The sequence below is a fragment of the Carlito syrichta genome, unplaced genomic scaffold (assembly GCF_000164805.1).
Source record: "Carlito syrichta isolate Samal-C Ts95f unplaced genomic scaffold, Tarsius_syrichta-2.0.1 Scaffold312570, whole genome shotgun sequence".
NCBI lineage: Eukaryota > Metazoa > Chordata > Mammalia > Primates > Tarsiidae > Carlito > Carlito syrichta.
In genome coordinates this window covers 266,852-288,298 of record NW_007256666.1, presented here as the reverse complement: position 1 = coordinate 288,298, position 21,447 = coordinate 266,852, and the positions used below count along the sequence as shown (strand labels likewise).

Below are 21,447 nucleotides of genomic sequence, written 5' to 3'. Positions count from 1 at the left end.
GTCAAGGGTCTGGTCTAATTAGCACTATTCTTCTAGACATAGCCCAAGCACAGCCAAACTGAAATACTCACTGTCCCTGCAATATGCCTGCATTTTCTTAATGTTTGGGTTCATGCTGTTAAGTCTTGTGGAAAGTGCTCTAATCACCTCAACCTTAATTTCTGCCAGTTAGAAATACTACCCATCCTTTATATGCCACCTCTATAATTAAACTTTTCTTGATTCTTTCCAAAGATGTGATTGCTCCCAGTTTTAACCTTCCCCCCGCTTTTTATATCTGGTCATCTCTTATGGCAAATAGTGTATTCTTATATAAAACTTACTTGTGTATTTCACGCTCCCACACTCCTAAGATAATTAACCATGTCTATCTGCTTGCTTTTATGTTTCTCTGTATTTTCTGCTTAAATCAATGTCTTACATTCTAAAGGTGCTCAAAAAATAATGAATTGAAATAGACATAAATCCAATACTGGCAATACATCTCAAGGAAATAACTCAAAGGACTTTAAAAAAGAAAATCGCTATAAAAGTGTTTATTCAGAACACCAACACATAACAAACAATGCAAAAATTCAACAGTATGGAGAATTAGATAAATTAAGGCCAGGATCCAAATCGAATTATTTTCCTGTGGATGGCCCATAGGAAGTCTTTAATATTTATTAAATAAATGGTATTACCTGTGTGGCAATATTATGTAATAAAGTGCATATGAAATCAGGCTAAAGAAAACATAACTTTCATAAAGCATAGGAATTACATCTGCAGAAAACCGATGGAGTCACATTAATAATCAGGGGCCAGAGAAATCCACCTGACTCACTTGTAAGGCAGTTTTAAAAGGCGTCGTCATACATACTCACTTTGATTCTCACAACAACCCCGCAGAGTACGCATGGAAGGTTATTATTAACTCCGTTTTACAGGTAGAGAGACCGACCCACCGAGGTCAGGAATGAATGACTCTGGCCCCCGCCTCCCGGCTGCAGGTCCCGGGTTCCTTCCCCGCCGCCGCTCCGCGACCGTCATTGGCGTTGAGGGTCTCGGTTTCCTTTTCTTTGGCAGCATTACATTTGCGAACGGAGCCCAGAGACGCAGGTGGCCAGGGAGAGTCAGGTGCTTGGCGACAGCTGACAAGCGTCACCCCGGGCCCGACGTCCGGCTCTGGCCCCGCGACAATAGAGTCCGGAAGTGCAAGCAGAGCGGCTGCCGGGGGCTCTGCGCAGTCCCGCCCGGGACCAGCAAAGGCCGCGCCCCGGCTGGCGGGCGGGCGGGATGGCTGCAGCGCTGGCCCTAAGGGTGTTCGCGGGGTTGACGGCCGCTGCGCTGGTGGCCGTGCTCTTAGAGCACTATGGCCTGGCTGGCCAGCCCTCGCCGCTGCCCCACGCCGCGCCGCACCGCAGGCCGTACCCCGCGCCGGGCCCCGGAGACAGCAACATCTTCTGGGGCCTGCAGGTGATGCCGCGCGAAGCCCGGCGGGGGGCGGGCGCGGTGCGGCGAGACCCTGGGCGGTTTCTGCTGGGGCGCGATCCGCCCCTGTTTGGGCGGTCTGGACTCCAGGCTTCAGACCGGGGCCTCAGTCTACTTGTAACTCGAGGTTCTGTGTAGTGCTGGACCCAACTCGATCCTTCCCTGGGGGTTCGTCAATGGCACTGCTCCTCTGTCTTTTCTTTCCGCCGGAGAAAGCCGCTGGGCCGCCCCTGCCCATGCTGCTTGCTGACTTATCTCTCTGTTCAATGCCTGCTTTCGGCAGATATCCGACATTCACCTGAGCAGGTTTCGAGATCCAGGCAGAGCGGTAGACTTAGAGAAGTTCTGTTCTGAAACTATTGACATCATTCAGCCAGCTCTCGTCCTAGCAACAGGTAGGGAGGCTTGCTGTGCTGTGGTCGTGTTCTGTGGTCCGAACGGTAGAATGCTAGCCAGGACTGCCACTTTTCTCTTTGGGGACAGTAGGAACACTATAGCCCCAGCCCCAGGTGAGCCCTGTGAAGTCGAGGAGATGGGACAGTATAATTCCCTTTGCCTGTAGGTAACTGAGTCAAGATCCAGACTAAATGATTTGCCATAACCAGGTTTTGTCAAGGCAGTAGAAGCAAGGCTCTTCATTCTCATGTCAATGTGTTGTCTGTTAAATTTGTATCCGTTTGTTGTTGTGTTGGATTTGAGAGGAAGTTTGGGAAAGCCCTGTAGCCACGAATCAAAAGCTCTCTTCTTTTGCGAACTTCTCTATTTTCTTTACAATATTAGTTAATCTTACGTTACGTTTTCAGTTTGAAGCTTGGAGCACTACAGTGACTCAGCGCTCAATGCTCTTTTTCTCGATTTCTTGATACTTTTGTGACTTGGGTTTCCTGGACTCTTCAAACCCTTGATTATTTGCTCCCAAACTGTGTGGGAAGAAGCAAAAAGAGCATCTGCCTTGTTTGCTGAGGGATTCCTCTCCTTCCTGAAGCACCTCTGCTGATATGATATGATGGGGTAACAGTGCTCATTTAATGGGTAGTCCCCCATTTCAAGTGTTTTGTTTAGTGTCCTATACATTTTGGTATTTCCTTGTCCAAGTTACACTACCAGATTGCTTCTTGCTCTAAAAATAATACTTGGTCAAATCACATATCCTGAGTTGAGGTTTGTAAAATATGGTTGCCATAGAGATTAGGTCCTGCTCAGAGTATTGTAATTTCTTATAAAGGATTTTCATTTTATCAGAGTCTATTGATGTATTTTGTACTGCTTTCTTTAAAGACTTTTTTTATAGCTCATTTCTAATATCACAGGAGGTTACGTAGGCACTTGCTAACCTATAAGAAATAAAGCCCTTGCTGAGAAAATCTTATTAGTTAGATGGCTTGCTTTAGACATAGGTGACTCATAAGAGATTGTGCTTAGCATGTTGAGTACTTCAAGTACCTTTGCTCCTTCAGTGTATGAATCTAAAAAAATTGAACCCCCTGGAGTTTATTTTGCGTTGTGATTCCATTCATATGTAAACTCATAGGAGACCTGACAGATGCCAAAACAAAGGAACAGTTGGGATCCAGGCAGCATGAAGTGGAATGGCAAACTTACCAGGGTATTCTGAAGAAGACAAGGGTCATGGAAAAAACCAAGTGGCTGGATATCAAAGGAAATCACGGTAAAAATCAAGACCAAGATATAATAAAGACAATTTTTTTTTCCTTCAGGTACCTAGATTTTCCAATTTAGATTGTAAAATTATAAAGTTGACATTGTAATATAGGTTTAGATACACTAAAAGCCACAACTTTGAAATACAGTATAATGTGATTTAAAATTTTCAGACGACTGAGTGGGGTGGCTCATGCCTGTAATTCCAATACTTTGGAACATCGAGGTAAGACGATCACTTGAGCATAGGAGTTCGAGGCAGCATGGGTAACATAGCAAGATCTTGTCTCTATTTAAAAAAAAATTAAACATAAAAATGTCAAATGTCATCGTTAGCCTTTGAGATCACAGTTGATATGGTCCTTTCTTTACATAGAAGAAAGGGGTCTAGCAAAGCTCATATAAGCAGTTTTTAAAAATTATTATTATTCTTTTTTAGAGAAAATGTTTCCTTCTTTCACCCAGGCTAGAGTACTGTGACTCAATCATAGCTTGCTGCAGCCTCAAATTCTTGGGCTCCAGTGATCCTCCTGCTTCAGCCTCCCGAATAGCTGGGACCATAGGCATGTACCACCATGCCCTACTAATTTTTTTTTTTTTTTCAGTTTCTGTAGCGATGAAGTCTTACTATGTTTCCCAGGTTGATCTGGAACTCCTGGGCTCAAGTGATTCTTGCACCTCAGCCTTCCGAAGTGCTGAGATTACAGGTGTAAGTCATTGTACTGGCCCAGAAGATATATTTTTTTAAAGTCTACATTTCGCTAAGTAAAAGAAACCAAACTCATAAGTCTTCATACTGCATGATTCCATTTATATGACATCCAGAAAAGCCAAAACTATAGATAGGCAGAGAACAGCTTGCAGCTGCCAGGGGTAGGGGTTGGGGGAAAGATTGACTACAAAAAGGCATCAAAAGATAATTTTTTGGAGGTGATAGAACTGTCTGTTTTTTTCTCTTTTTTTGTCTTTTCTTTGAGTTGGAGCATCACTCTGTTGCCCAGGTTGGAGTGCAGCGGCACGATCCTGGCTACCGCAGCCTTGACCTGCTGGGCTCAGGTGATCCTTCTGTATCAGCCTTCCAAGTAGCTGGGAGTATAGGCACATACTGCCATGCCCGGCTAATTTTTTGATTTATCGTAGAGGTGAGGTCTTGCCATGTTGCGCAGGCTGGTCTTAAATTCCTGGGCTCAGGCAATCCTCTCTGCTCAACTTCCCAAAGTACTGGGATTATTGGTGTGAGTCACTGCGCCCAGCCCTCTTCTGTATTTTGATTATGGTGGTAGATACATGACTATGTATTTGTCAAAAATCTATGGACCTGTACACCCTAAAGACTGAATTTTACTATATGTAAGTTAAAAAAAATTTAAATTGCAAACAAGTCTCCATAGACATAGGCAGAGAAATAGATAATCGTAATGTTATTAAGGAAATAAAATGTTCTCCAAAAGAGTCCTGATAGTAGATTTGTTTATTTTGTAAAGGATGACTTTCTTATTAGTTAGTTAAGTACTTCATTTGTCTACTCTTTTTGATCCACAGATCAAATAAGCCACTTCTTGCTAGAATCACATAATTAAAATAGCAACAATAGTCCAATCTTATAACTTCAGATTTGTTTATTTTTTTCCCCGCATTTCTTTTTTTTGTTTTGTTTTGAGTCTGGGGTCTCACTCTGTCACTCAAGCTGGAATACAGTGACACAGTCACAACTCACCACAGCCTTCACCTCTTGGGCTCAGGTGATCCTCCTGCCTCAGCCTCCCTAGTAGCTGGTACTACAGGCTTACACCACGATGCTTGGCTAATTTTTGTAGAGACGAGGTCTCACTGTGTTGCCCAGGCTTCTTTTGAACTTCTGGGCTCAAGCAATCCTCCCGCCTTGGCCTCCCAAAGTGCTGAGATTGCAGGCATGAACCACAGCACCAAGCCCAAATTTGTTTATTCTAAATAGTACATAATTCAAAGTATCTGCTATTCCCCAATATACTAGGTACCTTAAAAAGTTTCCAGATAATCTGAATTCTGTTAAACTATCAAGTTTAAAAAGTCTCAATCTAATTGATTGGCATTCTACCATTTAATGTGTTAGAGAAAGATAGCAGAGACCACCCTGGATATGTGTCAGCATTAGCAGCTGACAGAGGCTACAGCGCAGAGGGGGAGGACGAGGGGAAGGTGCAGGAGTGATTGTCACACCTGCTGGCCTCTTGCCTCTTGCTACTCCCTGCCTGAAGGCTTCCAAGCCGCAGTCAACACTGAGTATCCCAATGGCCCCATCCTCCCTCAGGCATGTACTGGGCTCAATTCAGGCTCAGGACTGCACGCAGGCATCTCCAGTGCCCAGGAATCACTGAATGGGTGGACAGAACAGCCTCCTTGGAAGGTTAGCCATATCAGAGTCCCGCCTTGGCATGGGTCTTACCATTGAGGCAGCTCCACTATCTGTGCGGTCTGAAAGTGTTACCCATCATGGGGCCACCATCTCCCAGGGAGCCCTCATTGCATCATCTGCAATGAACCCCTTTAAGGTTTCTTGTTGCTGCTGCTCTGGGTCATTTTCTGCTGAGCCTGCCACTTTTGCTCTGCTAACCTCGACTCTCCCCAAATACGGTTCCATCTCCAGCCCCGGCCCCTGTGCTGAGAAGGTACCACTGCCCCAGAAGTCTAGCCATAAAGGCAGCTACCTGATGCATCCCTGAAGGTCCTTGGCCTAGCTTGGAGCTTAGGACCTAAGTCTATCCCACTCGGGATCTTGAATCAGGATCCCAACACTCAACCAGCCTAGGGTCCAGAGCTCAGAGTCTAACCAGTTTGGAGGTAGGCACAGCAACTCAGAGTCTAGCCAACCTAGCTCCAACAGGGGCCCAGTGCCCTAGGGAGATGGGTCTGAGGTGGGGGTTCATGAGTTGATGCCAGGGCCAGGGTCATCTGGACTCCACTCCATCCTAAGGCTAAGGGCTGGGTCCACCCTTTCGCTAGGCTAAGCACCTCTATGCCCTCTAGGTTGGGGAAGCAACCTGGAACCCATGGCAATAATAGAAGGTTGTCCAGCTTAGGCCCCTGGTCCTCTTACTGTTTGCTGGATAATAAATGGAACTGGGTGCGGTGGCTCAGTTTGTAATCTCAGCACTTTAGGAGGCCAAGGCAAGAGGATTGCCTGAGCCCGGGGGTTTGAGACCAGCCTGAGCAACTTGGTGAGACCTCGTCTCTACAAATCACAAAAATTAGCTGGGCATGGTGGTGTGCATCTGTAGTTCCAGTTACTTGGAAGGCTGAGGCGGAAGGATCACCTGAGCCCAGCAGGTCGAGGCTGTGGTGGCACTCCAGCCTGGGTGACAAAAAGTGAGACAAAATAAATAAATAAATAAATGGAACTCTGGCTTTACCCTGAGGGTGCAGAAAAAGTATTGTAGAAAGAATTGTCATTAATGTTTGCATTCTTATTTTTAATGTAGATAAATGTTTTCTGTTTTCTTTTAAATTAGATGCATACAATATTCCAAGTCTGGACAGCGTCAAGAATTATTACAGGTACTGTAATAAACAGAAGACTATGTAAAGTCTGTGCGACAAGGAGGGTGCAGTCAATTCAGTAAATGAGTGAAAATTTCTTTTTTTTTTTTTTTAAAGAAACAATGGTTGGGGGAGGTTCTCACTATTTTGCTCAGGCTGTCCTTGATTTCCTGGACTCAGGCAATCCTCCTATCTCAGCCTCCTGAGTAGGTGGGACTACAGGTGCCTGCCACCACACTCAGCCGAAAACATTTTTTAACAATAAAATTCTTATATAAAGAACCTCTGGTAATTTAGAAAAGGCGCCTTTATATTTTTCTGTGACAGATTCAGCTCTTTTTGTTTGTTTAGACTTTTTCTTTTCTTTAATTCTTCTAGTTTCATGTACAGGCATACCTCATTTTATTGTCCTTTGCTTTATTGCACTTTGCAGATATTGTGTTTTTTTATAAATTGAAAGTTTCTGATCGATCTTGCCTCAAATCTACAACACCATTTTTCTAACAGCACTTGCTCACTTCATGTCTCTGTGTCACATTTTGGTAATTCTTGCAATATTTCAAACTTTTTGATTATTATATCTGTTATGGTAATCTGTGATCCGTGACCTTTGATGTTATTGTTGTAATGAATTGTTTTGGGACTCCATGAACCACACCCATATAAGCCGATGAACTTAATTGATAAACGTGCATGTTCTCACTGCTCTACTAATGGACCACTCCCCCATCTCTTTTGGGCCTCCCTGTTCTTTGAGACACAACAATGTTGAAAGTAAGCCATTTTGGCCTGACTCGGTGGCTCAACTTGTAATCCCACCACTTTGGGAGACTGAGGCGAGTGGATTGCCTGAGCCCATGAGTTCAAGACCAGCCTGGGCAACTTGGCAAGACCTCATCTCTACAATAAATCAAATATTAGGACGCACTAATAGTTCCAGCTACTTGGAAGCCTGAGGTGGAAGGATCGCTGGAGCCCAGTGGGTTGACGCTGGGGTGGCCCTAAGTGTGCCACTGCACTCCAGCCTGGGTGACAGAGTGATGATACTCCAACTCAAAAAAAAAAAAAAAAGAAAAAGAAAAAGAAAGAAAGTAGGCCATTTAGTAACCCAACAGTGGCCTTGTAGTCAAGTGAAAGGAAGAAGCGAACATTTCACACTTTAAATCAAAAGCTAGAATTGATGGAGCTTGGGAAGCTGAAGCAGGAGAATTGCTTGAGCCCAGGAGTTGGAGGCTGTGGTGAACTGTGATCATGTAGATTGCCGCAGACTGATATGTCAAAAGCTGAGACAGGCCAAAAGCTAGGCCTCTTGCACCAAGCAGTTAGCCAAGCTGTGAATGCAAAGAAAAAGTTATTGAAGGAAATTAAGAGTGCTACTCCAGGCCGCATGCGGTTGCCTGTAATCCCAGCACTTTGGGAGGCCAAGGATGGAGGATTGCTTGAGCACAGGGGTTCAAGACTGGTCTGGGCAACAGAGGAAGACCTCATCTCTACAAAAAATTAAAAAAATTAGCTGGATGTGGTGGTGTACACCTGTAATCCTAGCTACCTGGGAGGCTGAGGCAGGATTGCTTAGTCCAGGAGTTGTAGGTTGTGGTGAGCTGTGATTGTGCCAATTGCCACAGAATAAAACTTAAACTCAAAAGAAAAAAATTGCTACTCCAGTGAACACATGAATGATAAGAAAGTGAAACAGCCTTCTTGCTGATATGGAGAAAGTTCTAATGGTCTAGATCAGGGGTGTCCAACCTTTTGGCTTCCCTGGACTACATCAAGTAAAGAGGAATTGTCTTGGGCTGCACATAAATTATACAATATAGATAGTGTTTATACATAATAAGACTTTAAAAAATATTTAATATAAAGTGTGGAAACACAAGAACAATATAAACTAGGGAGAAATTTGCCTTGTTTTTGTAAAACTAATCAATGTCCAGTTTGATAGAAGCGGTTGCAATTCTTAGTGAGTTCTCAAGGTACTCATCAGAAATATTTGTTCAAATTTTGCACTTCATGTGCTTCATAATTGAAAACAGCTGCTCACAAATGTATGTGCTGCCAAAAAGCGATGTCATGAATAAGGCGTGATTGTGAACCTCAAAAATGGAACTATGCATGGGGTCACAAAGAAAATAAACACAAAAAACACATGGTGTTAAAGATTTTGTAGGTGTGCATTACTAGCCGTCCTGGGCCACATGCAGCCCATGGGCTGTGGGTTGGACATGCCTGATCTAGATAGAAGATCAAACCAGCCACAAACTTTCCTTAAGTCAAAGCCTAATTCAGAGCAAGACCCTGACTCTCTTTAATTCTGTGAAGGCTGAGAGAGGTGAGGAAGCTGCAGAAATAAAGGTGGAAGCTAGCAGGGTTAGTTCATGAGGTTTAAGGAAAGAATCTGCTTCCATAGCATAAAAGTGTAGAGTGAAGCAACAAGTTATCCAGAAGATCTATTAATAGCTAGGATCATTGATGAAGCTGACTGCACTAAACAACAGATTTTTCATGTAAATGACATAACCTTCTATTGAGAGAAGATGCTGTTTAGGACTTTCATAATTAGAGGGGAAACATCAATGCCAGGCTTCAAATGACAGGCCTACTCTCTTGTTAGGGGCTAAGGCACTTGGTTACTTTTAAGCTAAAGCCATTGCTCATTTACCATTCTGAAAATCCTAGCGTCCTTAAGAATGGAGCTAAATTGCTGGGATGGTGGCTCATGCCTGTGATCCCAGCACTTTGGGAAGTGGAGGCGAGAGGATTGCCTGAACTCGGAGTTCGAGACCAGCCTGAGCAACATGGACCTTGTCTCTACAGTAAATCATAAAATTAGCCGGGCATGATGGCGCACATCTGTAGTTCCAGCTTCTTGGAAGGCTGAGGCAGAAGTTTCCCCTGAACCCAGCAGGTGAAGGCTGTGGTGGTATGAACATGCCCCTGCACTCCAGCCTGGATGAAAGAGTGAGAGTCTGACTCAAAAAAAAAGAAAAGAAAAGAAAAAAGAATTGAGCTAACGCTATACTTCCAGTGTCCTAGAAATGGAACAACAAAGTCTGAATGACAGCATATCTGTTGACAGCACGGTTTACTGAATATTTTAAGCCTACTGTTGAGAACTATTGCTTAGAAAAAAAGATTTCTCTGAAAATATTACTGCTCATTGACAAGGGTACACTCAAGAACTCTGATGAAGATGTACAAGAAGATGAATGGTATGCCTGCTAAAACAATATTCATTCTGTAGCCCATGATCAAGAAGTAATTTTGGCCTTCAACTATTATTATTATTATTATTATTTTTGTGAGTCAGAGTCTCATTTTGTCCCCCAGGCTGGAGAGTAGTGACATGATCGTGGCCACCACAGTCTTGACCTTCTGGACTTAGGTGATCCTTCTGCCTCAACCTTCCAGGTAACTTGAACTACAGGCAGGCATCACCATGCCTGACTAATTTTTTTATTTTTTGTAGAGACATGGTCTTGTCAGGTTGCCCAGGCTGGTCTCAAATGCCTGGGCTCAGGCAGTCCTCTTGCCTCCGCCCCCCAAAGTGCTGGGATTACAGTTGTGAGTCACCACACTTGGCCTGATTCTTACTATTTAAGAAATATGTGGCTGGGCTCGGTGGCTCAGCCTATAATCCCGTGCCTTGGGAGGCCGAGGTGGGTGGATTGCCTGAGCCCGTGGGTTTGAGACCCACCTGGGCAACTTGACGAGAACTCATCTCTACAATAAATCAAAAAATCAGCCGGGCACGGTAGTGTGCACCTGTAATTCTGGCTACTCGGAAGGCTGAGGCGGAAGAATTGTCGGAACCCAGCAGGTTGAGGCTGCGGTGGCCGGCAGCGGCCACTGTACTCCAGTCTGGGTGACAGAGTGAGACTCCAACTCAAAAAAAAAAAAAAAAAAAGAAAGAAATATGTTTTGTAAGGCTAGCTTCCATAGACGTGATTCCTCTAATGGATCTGGGCAAAGTATATCGACAACTTTCTGAAAAAGATTCGCCATTCCAGATGCCATTAAAAACAGTCATGATTTATGGGAGGATGTCAAAGTGTCAACATGAACAGGAGTTTGGAAGAAGTGGATTTCAACCCTTATGGGTGACTTTGAGGGTTCAAGACTTCAGTGGAGGGAGTAACTACAGATGTGACTGAATTACCACAATCTCATGGTAAACCTTGAAAAGATGAGAAGTTGCTTCCTATCAGTGAGTAGAGAAAGTTATCTCTTGAGATGGAACCTACTATTCTAGTGAAGATGCTATGAACATTGTTGAAATAACAACAAAGGATTTAGAATATTCGATAAATTACTTGGTAAAAGAGTGACAGGGTTTGAGAGGATTAACTCCAGTTTTGAAAGTTCCTCTGTGGGTAAAATGTTATCAAACACCATCACATGCTACAAGGAAATCTTTCGTGAAGGGAAGAGTCAATCAATGTGACAAACTTTAAGTTGTCTTATTTTTAAAAATTGCCATACCCACCTCAACCTTCAACCACTACCCTGATCAGTTAGCAGCCATCGACATCAAGGCAAGACCCTACAGCAGAAAGATTATGACTCGCTGAAGTCTCAGATGATCATTAGTATTTTTAGCAGTATTTTTTTTTTTTTGAGTTGGAGTTTCACTCTGTCACCCAGGCTGGAGTGCAGTGGCCGCTCCCGGCCACCGCAGCCTTGACCTGCTGGGCTCCGGCGATCCTTCTGCCTCAGCCTTCCAAGTAGCTGGAAGTACAGGCACGTGCCGCTATGCCTGGCTAATTTTTTGATTTATTGTAGAGATGAGGTCTCTCCAAGTTGCCCGGGCGGTCTCGAACCCGCGGGCTCAGGCAATCCACTCACCTTAGCCTCCCAAAGCGCAGGATTACAAGCTGAGCCACCAAGCCTGGCAGCAGTATTTTTTTAAAGTTAATATCTCACTGTCGCCTAGGCTAAGTGCAGTGGCACAATCACAGCCTCAAATTACTAAACTTAAGCAATATTCCCACCTTAACCTCACGAGTAGCTGTGACTATAAGTGCGTGCTGCCATGCCTGGCTAATTTAAAAAGTTGTTTTATAGAGACGAAGTATTGCCTAGGCTAGTTTCGAACTCCTGGGCTCAAGCAATCCTCCTGCCTTGGCTTCCCAAAGTGCTGGGATTACAGACATGAACCACGGACAACCTGGCCTAGTAAAGGATTTTTTATTTAAGATATATACATAGATATTTTAGACATAATGCTGTTGCGCACTTCATGGTCTAGATTCAACTGTAAACCTAACTTTTTTTTTTTGAGTTAGAGTCTCACTCTGTCACCCAGACTGGAGTGCAATGGCCACTCCCGGCCACCGCAGCCTCGACCTGCTGGGCTCCGGCGATCCTTCCGCCTCAGCCTTCCAAGTAGCCGGAATTACAGGCATGCGCTACCATGCCCAGCTGATTTTTTGATTTATTGTAGAGATGAGGTCTCGCTGCCCAGGTGGGTCTCGTACCCGCAGGCTCAGGCAATTCACTCACCTCAGCCTCCCAAAGGCGCGGGATTACAGGCTGAGCCACCGAGCCCGGCAAACCTAACTTTTATATGTACTAGGAAGCCAAAATATTCATGTGACTTGCTTTTTTGCCATATTTATTGTGGTGGTCTGGAACCACAAGATCTCTGAAATATGCCTGTACTTTAATGCTTTGTGTTGGCCAATGTTACTTTTAATATTTTACATAGGCTTTTTGTTTGTTTCACCACTGATGCATAGCAGAAGTCATACAGATCAGAACTTGACTGCCAGAATATTGATTTCAATAGATTTTCAGAATGCTGGCATACTGATTTTTTTAGCCTCTGTGATAGTCACCCCTGGCTGCTTTATTTCATCTCATGTTATTTAAATATTAAGATTTTAGAAATATGACATGATTGTGAGAAAGGATGGGAATCTCTGAATTAGAAAATCTATTCTCTAGTTTCAGTATGTTGAGATTCTTCTTTTGGTTGCAATTTAATTTTCAATTTCATAGTATGCAGTAGCTTTGTTCTGCATTGTCAATAATCAAGTACTTATTGAGAGCCCATCACTGGTTAAAGAGTATGAAAGATATAAGAGCTAATATTAAAAAATTTGGCATTTGCCTTCAAGGAGCTTATAGTCTAGTTAAGGGAGATCAGAATTGTCTAGGAAACAATTCTGTTAGAAAAGAACATGAAGGAATGACTGATGAAATGATAGATTATTTGGTGCACATGATAACTACCGTGAGATATCAGAAAAAAACAGAGATCAGTATAGAACAGACGTAGAGAAGACATTGTAAAAGAAGTGAAGAGTGTGGACAGTCTTAAAAGATGGCTAGCATTTGAAGAAGTGAGACATACCAAGGAGTATATTTTAGGCAAAAGGATAAGCATGAATAGAGCTTTAACAACTAGAATGAGGGCGGGTGTAGTGGCTTACACCTGTTTTCCCAGCACTTTGGGAGGCTGAGGCAGAGGATCACTTGAGACCAGGGGTTCTAGACCTGTCCCATTTCTAATTTAAAAGGAAAAAAAGCTAGTGAGTTTTTAGGGGGCAGTATGAACAAAGGTTCATACTGAGGACTAGTATGACAATGGATAGGTAGCTTTGGGCCAAATTATAGAGATTTTAAGTAACAAGCATTGAAATCCAGCATAGGCTCTTAAGGAGACATGTAACATAATACAAATAGTATTTTATAAAGGGTAGTCTCACAATGAAAAATAACAAAGATAGAGGTAAAAATGAAAAAAGAGGGAGAGACCAGAGTTATGTAAGCTAAATCAGAGGGTCCTTCTATAATCCAGTCATGATATGAAAAGGGCCTGAAATGAATAAAAGACATACCTATCTGAACAAAGTTCCTGGATATGGTGACAGTGACCTCAATTTGAAGATGCTGAGTCAAAAAGCATTGGTTGGGCTAGGGGCAGTGTCTCACACCTGTAATCCTAGCACTTTGGGAGGAGGAGGCTAGAGTATTGCCTGAGCCCAGGGGTTCGAGACCAGCCTGGGCAACATGGCAAAACCTCCTCTCTACAATAAATCAAAAAATTTGCTGGGTGGGGTGGCATACGCCTGTAGTCCCAGCTACTTGGAAGGCTGAGGTGGAAGGATCACCTGAGCCCAGGAGATCTACAACCTAGGTTACAGAGTGAGACACCAACTTAAAAAAAAAAACATTGGTTAACTAACTCAATTTGTTTAATTAGAATCACCATAACTTGGAAGAGGAAGTTGTCCTCTTTTTAAAAAAATTATTATTTTGAATTCAGGGATATATGTGCATGTTTGTTACATGGGCATACTGTGTGATGGTGAGGTTTGGGCTTCTATTGAACCTGTCACCCAAATAGTGAACATGGTACCTGTATTCTTTGTTAATGTGAGAAAGGAAAAAGACAGTGATGAAAATCTTTCACCTTCTATTACTGTTTGTATCTATGCTGGTGTTGTGGAAATGGAGTTAAGAGATATTTTCAGAGAAGAAGTAATAGGACTTAAGGGTAGAGTGGTTATTGGGAAAGTAAAGTGATTAATTAGTCACTTTAAAGTTTCTTACCTTTATATTTTTAGCCACCTAAACTTTATCTAAATAAATGACATTTTTCAAAAGATATAAATATGACATATAGAAACATCAATCTGGAGAAAAAAAGTTAAAGTGGAATTTGATCTTAAAAATGCCCAGAGAATTCCAAAAGGCAAAATTCAAAAAATGTTATTGACTGGGCATGGTGGTTCATGCCTGTAATCCCAGCATTTTGGGAGGCTGAGGCAGAGGATTGCTTGGATCCAAGAGTTCGAGACCAGCCTAGGCAACATAGCAAGACTTCATCTCTACAAAAATTTAAAAAAATTAGCCAGGTATGGTGGCATGCACCTATAGGCCCAGCTACTCAAGTAGAAGGATTGCCTGAGCCAAGGAGGTCGAGGCTGCGATGAACCGTGGTCAACCAACCGTGGCACTCCAACCTGGGTGACAGAGTGAGACCTTAACTTAAAAAAAAAATAATTGCCTTCTGCTTTTAGATAGTTGGATTTTAATATATCAAAAATGCAGAAAAGGAAACAACATATGTGAGATTATAAGATCTTGAGGTACACGATGGAATATTATACAGTCATAAAGGACAAAATTATGAAATTCACAGCAACTTGGATGGACTTAGGTTCTATAATACTGAGTGATCTATCACAGAAACAAAGAACTGAGTATCACATGTTCTCACTCATAAGTGGACCTTGAACAATTATCATAATACTATAAGAAAAGGATTGGCAGTAGTGGGAAACTACCGGGGGGGCACCCCTCAACGACAAGGGTACCTGCATAATGAACATTTGTATACCTAACACTCAATTGTACCCCATATATTTAAAATAAAAATTAAAAAAAATAAGATCCTGAGGAATAACTGAAAACAAAACAAACAAGAAAAAATATAAGTAAAAAATGTAATTTGGAAAAAAAAAACCATGAAATAGAAATGTTAGGCCAGGTGCAGTGACTCATGCTTATCATCCCAGCACTTTGAGAGGCTAAGGTGGGAGGAAGCTAGAAACTCAAGACTGTCCTGGGCAACATAGTGAGAACTCATCTTTACAAAAATTAAAAAATTAGCTGAGTGTGGTGATATGTGCCTGTAGTCCTAATTACTCAGGAAACTGGGGCAGAAAGATTGCTTAAGCCCGGGAGCTTGAGGCTGGGCTGCAGTAAGCAGTGATTGCACCACTGTACTCCAGCCTAGGCAAGAGTGAGTTAAAAAACAAAAACAAAAATTTAAAAATACCAAGAAGAGAGGCAATAGAACTAATTGACTTTGCTTAAATTAAGTTTGACTAATTTTATTTTATTTATTTATTTTTGAGTTGGAGTCTCACTCTGTCGCCCAGGCTGGAGTGCAATGGTGTGCTCACAGCCACCTCAGCATTTACTTGTTGTGCTCAGGTTATTCTTCCACCTCAGCCTTCCAAATGGCTTGAACTACAGGTGTGCACCACCATGCCTGGCTAATTTTTTGGTTTATTGTAGAGACAAGATCTTTTACCAAGTTGCCCAGACTGATCTCGAACCCCTGGATTTAGGCAATCCTCTTGCCTCTACCTCCCAAAGTGCTGGGATTACAGGCATGAGCCACTACGCCTGGCAGATTTGACTAATTTTAAAGTATTATTTGTAATGTCTATGATAATATATTTACTTTGATTATGATATACATGTTTGATGGATACTGTAGCTTAAATATAAACTTCCTGTGAGCACATCAAGTTTTTGAAGTTCATTTGTTTTTTTAATATATGCTCTTAGTAAAACATCATGTAAGACAGATAAAAGATACAAACTTTTCTTATATTGTTCTGACATTTGAATAATATAGGCATGCCAATGTAATCTATACTTTGCTTCTCATTTATTCAATAAATACTTAATGCTCTGTATTCTGTTACCCATCCTTTCTTCCTGTTCTTCACCCTACAATTTTCTATGGACACCTGAAAACTTTTGACACTTAAGGTGGTGAGGACTTTTATTACTGGATGTGGACTCTGTGTATATTATCAATATATTTTTAGGAGCCAGTAAAGCTTTACTGACCCATACATATACTAACATTTTCTCTCCTGGCTTGATAACTTCATCTTTGTAAGTCTTTGTTGAAAATTAAGCCTCTGTAGTCCTGTTTCATCACATAAACACCTTTTGTACCTCACTACACTAAATTTTTAAATGATTGATAAATACCATTTCACTGGATTCTGATTTGTAGGGGTTTTTTAAAGAATATTTAGTGAACTGCCCAAAATAGCTTTCTTCTCTGGTTTACTCAGTGAACTTATGTTTGGTTATTAGTTTGCATGAGTCTTTGGAGACAATGGGAGAATATTTTTGAAATTTCTTTTTTGGAATCTCACACTGTTACCCAGGCTGGAGGGCAGTGGCACAAACACGGCTCACTTGCAACTTTGACCTCCTGGGCTCAGGTGATCTTTCCACCTCAGCGTCCCGTATAACTGGGACTACAGGTACATGCCACCACGCCTGGCTAATTTTTTGATGTTTTGTAGAGACAAGGTCTTGCTGTATTGCCTAAGGTGGTCTCAAACTCCTGGTTTCAAGCAATCCTCTTGCCATGACCTCCCAGAGTGGTAGGATTACAGATGTGAGCCACAGTGCCTGCGCTGAAATTTATTTAAATCAGATTATTTATTGTGGAAATAGCTTAATGTATTTCTCTGTTAGATCAGTGAACCTCCCTTTCAATGGGAGGCAAAATCTAGTGTGGTATTAGGGAAGGAATTTACATGCATTCTGTCTTTTTATGATTGCATTAAAACTTTCCTGTCTTGTATTTTTAGGAAATATTCTGCCTTACGTAGGGATGGCTCTTTCCATTATGTCCACAGTACTCCCTTTGGCAACTATTCTTTCATCTGTGTGGATGCCACCATGAATCCAGGGCCTAAGAGACCCTATAATTTCTTTGGAATTTTAGAAAAGGTACAGTAAAAAATCTTACTTCCCTTTGTAGCTTACTTATTTTTTTTCAGATACATGTGAATCACTTAAAGTTATCCTAGGTAAATAAGTTATCTAGAAATGCTTTAGAAAAATTTTACTTTGTTACAGGTATGGCTAGAAGTTACTGGCTGCTTCAGCACTATTAGTGCTATCCTTATTCTTTTCCCAGAATTTGGGAAAGAAGTACTTCACACTTTATATTTATTCAGTAAACATTTATTAAATAGGTACTGTGTGCAGGATGCACTTTGCAAGGTGCAGGGCATACGGGTTTGTGTATTATATGGTCTATTCCTAAGTCCCCACAATTGTTAATTTTAATTAGTGGTCTATATATTTTTTTAAATAAAAGGACAACTGTAAAAGTAGATAAATTTCTTTTAAAGTATTTTTGGCAAGGCAAGCTGAAACTTTTGCTGCATTAAAACTGTCTGGAGGCTGGGCGCGGTGGCTCAAGCCTGTAATCCCAGCACTTTGGAAGGCCGAGGTGAGAGGATTGCCTGAGCCCATGGGTTCGAGACCAGCCTGGGCAACTTTGTGAGAACTCATCTCTACAATAAATCAAAAAATTAGCTGGTTGTGGTAGTGTGCACCTGTAATTCCAGTTACTTGGAAGGCTGAGGCAGAAGGATCGCCTGAGCCCAGAGGTCAATAGCGGGTTGTCTGTGAGTATGCCACTGCACTCCAGTCTGGGTGATGGAGTGAGACTCCAACTCAAAAAAACAAAACAAAAACAAAACTGTCTGGAAAGTCACATCTGAGAACCTCTTATTATTTCTTAGTACAACAAATGCCAACTCATTATTTAGAGAGCACACCTCTTAAGCAAGACATATGTGCCCATATGAAAGAATACAAAGATGATAAGATCAAGTTTTTGGCCTCTTAGGGTATTTAATCTAGTGATGGGCATAAAACTAGTGTAGAAATAACTATAATAAGGAACAGAATTTGCTAAGTTAGAACGAAGAGATTCAGAGTTATATGAGAATTCAAAAGAGCTTGAAATAAAGTGAACAGACTTGTCAGATGCATTGTATTACTTTAGGCATTTTATTTAATTAGGTTATATTTTGTTTCCTATCTATCAAGTGTCTTTAGTTAGGGTTGGTTAACTTATAGTAAATACTATTCCTTTGAATAGTGTTTTTTAAGGTAGGATTCAAGGCTTATGTGCATGAAAATCAACTGGAGTGTTATAAAATGCAGATTCCCAGCCAGGCTCGGTGGCTCAGCCTGTAATCCCGTGCCTTGGGAGGCTGAGGTGAGTGGATTGCCTGAGCCCGCGGGTTCGAGACCCGCCTGGGCAATTTGGTGAGACCTCATCTCTACAAAAAATCAAAAATCAGCCGGGTGTAATAGCTTGCGCCTGTAGTTCCAGCTACTTGGAAGGCTGAGGCGGAAGGATCGCCGGACCCCAGCAGGTCGAGGCTGCGGTGGCTGGGAGTGGCCACTGCACTCCAGTCTGGGTGACAGAGTGAGACTCCAACTCAAAAAAACAAAAAAACAAAAACAAAAAAAAATGCAGATTCCCTGACCTTACCTCAGACTTACCAATTAGAAATGCTGAGGAGTAGGGCCCAGAAATTCATTGCTGTAAGCACTTTGCAGATAATATTAATGCATATTTACATGTGTGCAAGTATTTTTTGAAATCAACTTTATGAGGTTTGATTTCCATGTAATAAAATATACTCATTTAAAATGTTTGAAGAGTTTTGACAAATGTATATAATACTGGTATAACCATCATCACAATGAAGACACAACATTTATATGAGCCTAGAAGATTTCCTTGTACAGTCTATCTTCACCTAGGAAATCACTGATTAGTCTTCTATCAGTTAAGATTAGTTTTATTTTCTCTAAAATTTTGTATCAATGAAATCATACAGTATGAGGTCCTGGGTCTAGTTTCTTTTGCTCAGTATAATGTTTCTGAGATTCAGCCATATGGTTATGTGTATCAGTAGTTCTTTGCTTTTTATTGCTGAGGAGTATTCCATTGTATGAATGTACTGTGATTTATTGATGGTGTCTAGTTTTTGGCTATTATGAATAGATCTGTTATGAACATTTAGGTACAGGGCTTTCTGTGCTGTTTAGAAGTTTAGTTTCAATGTCCTTTTTATTAATTGCAATGTGGTATATAAAGCTGAAAAGATGAGTGGTAATTTCTTTATTTCTCAGCTTCCTTGTTTATCAAAGGAGGATAACACCTGCCCTATTTATTGCAGTTACTTCTAGGATCAAATGAGCTATAATGTATATGAAAACAGTTTGAAACTTGCAGGAGTCCATACAGGTCGCTAACGATTATCTGTAGACACAATATAATTATTATTGTAAATCTTCGAAGCATCTTCTATCTTGTTGACATTAGATTTCAGCCTGAGCCCTAATTTAAGATCCTTCCATTTTTCTCCCATTTCAGAAACAAATGGAGGAGCTCTTATTACTAGCCAAGGAAAGTAGTCAGAGCAACCATACGATTTGGTTTGGACACTTTACAACATCCACTATCCTTTCTCCATCACCAGGAATCCGGTCAATAATCAGGTAAGACAACTTCCAAAATAAAAATGAATTTTTTTTAGTTCTTTATGTTGCTGTACCTATCTTGCTTTCCTGAAGAGATATTTTTGTTAGTTTGGCCTTACACGTTATCTTTGTTCATTTATTTCACTTATTTTTTCATTGGTTAGTTCGGCTACCGCTTATTTGTGTGGGCACCTCCATACACTTGGTGGACTGATGCCTGTTTTGCACACTCGTCACTTCCAGGGCACTTTGGAACTTGAGGTGGGAGACTGGAAGGATAATAGAAGGTAAGAAAACTACCCCACAAAATAAAACTTGTATACATAAGTTTTGCTAAAGCACTGCTAGTCTTCTTACTGATATCATGGGTGATCCTAGTTAAGGAAAAACTTGCGTTATTTTTGTGTGTGTGTCTTTCTTTAAGAAATGTATATTTTGGCAATCTTTGTAATTTTGCAAAAACCTTGTCACAGTGATGTTTACTATTACTATGTTACATTGGATTTTCAAAATAGTCTCAAACTCTAACATGCAAAAGAATTATGGAGGAGCTTGTGACAAATACAAATTTTTAATTTTTTAATTTTGTTTTTTTTTAGTCAGACCCTCACTCTGATGTCCTGACTGTAGTGCAGTTGCATGCTCATGGCCACTGCAGCCTCGACCTGATGGGCTCAGGCGATCCTTCTGCCTCAGCCTTCTAAATAGCTGGAACCACAAGTGTGTGCTACCACACCCGGCTAATTTTTTTTATTTATTGTAGAGACGAGGTCTTGCCAAGTTGCCCAGGCTGGTCTCGAACCCCTGGGCTCAGGCAATCCTATCGCCTCAGCTTCCTAAAGTATTGGGATTACAGGCATGAACCACCATGCCCAGCGTGAAAAATAAAAATTTTCAAGCCCTACCTCTAGAAATTTTGATTATGTTGGTCTTTCTCTTCCTGGCTGTGAGTATGTGGCTGAACCATTTCCTTTTTTTTTTCTCTCCTCACCAGCATTCCTCTGTTCCAACCCTGGGGTTTTATCTGGAGTTTACTGAAAGGACCTAACCTTTTCTGCCCTTGTAAACATATAAATTGCATTAGTTGTAGCAGAATAATTTTTAAAATTATTTTTTATTTTTGAGTGGGAGTCTCACTCTGACGCCCAGACTGCAGTGCAGTGGCACGCTCACATCCACTGCAGCTCGACCTGTTGGGCTCAGGCGATCCTTCCACCACAGCCTTCCAAGTAGCTGGAACCACAGGCATACACCACCTTGCCTAGCTAATTTTTTAAATTTATTATAGAGACGCAGTCTCGCCAAGTTGCCCAGGCTGGTCTCGAACCTCTAGGCTCAGGCAATCCTCTCACTTCTGCCTCCCAAAGTGTTGTGGATTACAGGTGTGAGCCACTGCCTCTGACCCATTTTAATATTTTCACATAGCATTGTTGAAGGATGTCAGGTATTAGACTTATGATGAATGTGTTAGATTCAAAATAGTCTTAAAGTATAGGAATAAAAGAATTACTCCAACAAGTATTTATTTAAAAATTAGCCAGGCTTGGTGGCTCAGCCTGTAATCCCGTGCCTTGGGAGGCTGAGGTGAGTGGATTGCCTGAGCCCGTAGGCACCTGAGACCCACCCGGGCAACTTGGCGAGAACTCGTCTCTACAATAAATCAAAAAACTAGCCGGGTGTGGTAGTGCACGCCTGTAGTTCCAGCTACTTGGAAGACTGAGGCGAAAGGATCGCCAG

The 21,447-nt window shown here is 41.7% G+C and overlaps 1 protein-coding gene across 11 annotated transcripts in view; it reads left to right on the top strand.

Annotated features, from left to right (window-relative positions):
- The first annotated feature begins 1,149 nt into the window (after positions 1 to 1,149).
- Positions 1,150 to 21,447, top strand: part of TMEM62 (transmembrane protein 62) — a 49,530-nt gene continuing 29,232 nt past the window's right edge. For 2 of the 11 annotated variants that reach the window (XM_021718525.1, XM_008069943.1), the window contains exons 1-7: positions 1,150 to 1,458; positions 1,757 to 1,868; positions 3,005 to 3,142; positions 6,624 to 6,669; positions 17,007 to 17,148; positions 19,604 to 19,728; positions 19,875 to 19,997. In XM_021718525.1, the coding sequence (XP_021574200.1) occupies positions 1,279 to 1,458; positions 1,757 to 1,868; positions 3,005 to 3,142; positions 6,624 to 6,669; positions 17,007 to 17,148; positions 19,604 to 19,728; positions 19,875 to 19,997 (866 nt within the window). In that variant the 5' untranslated portion in view covers positions 1,150 to 1,278. Of the gene's footprint in view, positions 1,490 to 1,756; positions 1,869 to 3,004; positions 3,143 to 6,623; positions 6,670 to 17,006; positions 17,149 to 19,603; positions 19,729 to 19,874; positions 19,998 to 21,447 lie in introns of all 11 variants that reach the window. The other 9 variants (XM_021718532.1, XM_021718527.1, XM_021718531.1 and 6 more) reach the window with 6 other exon arrangements.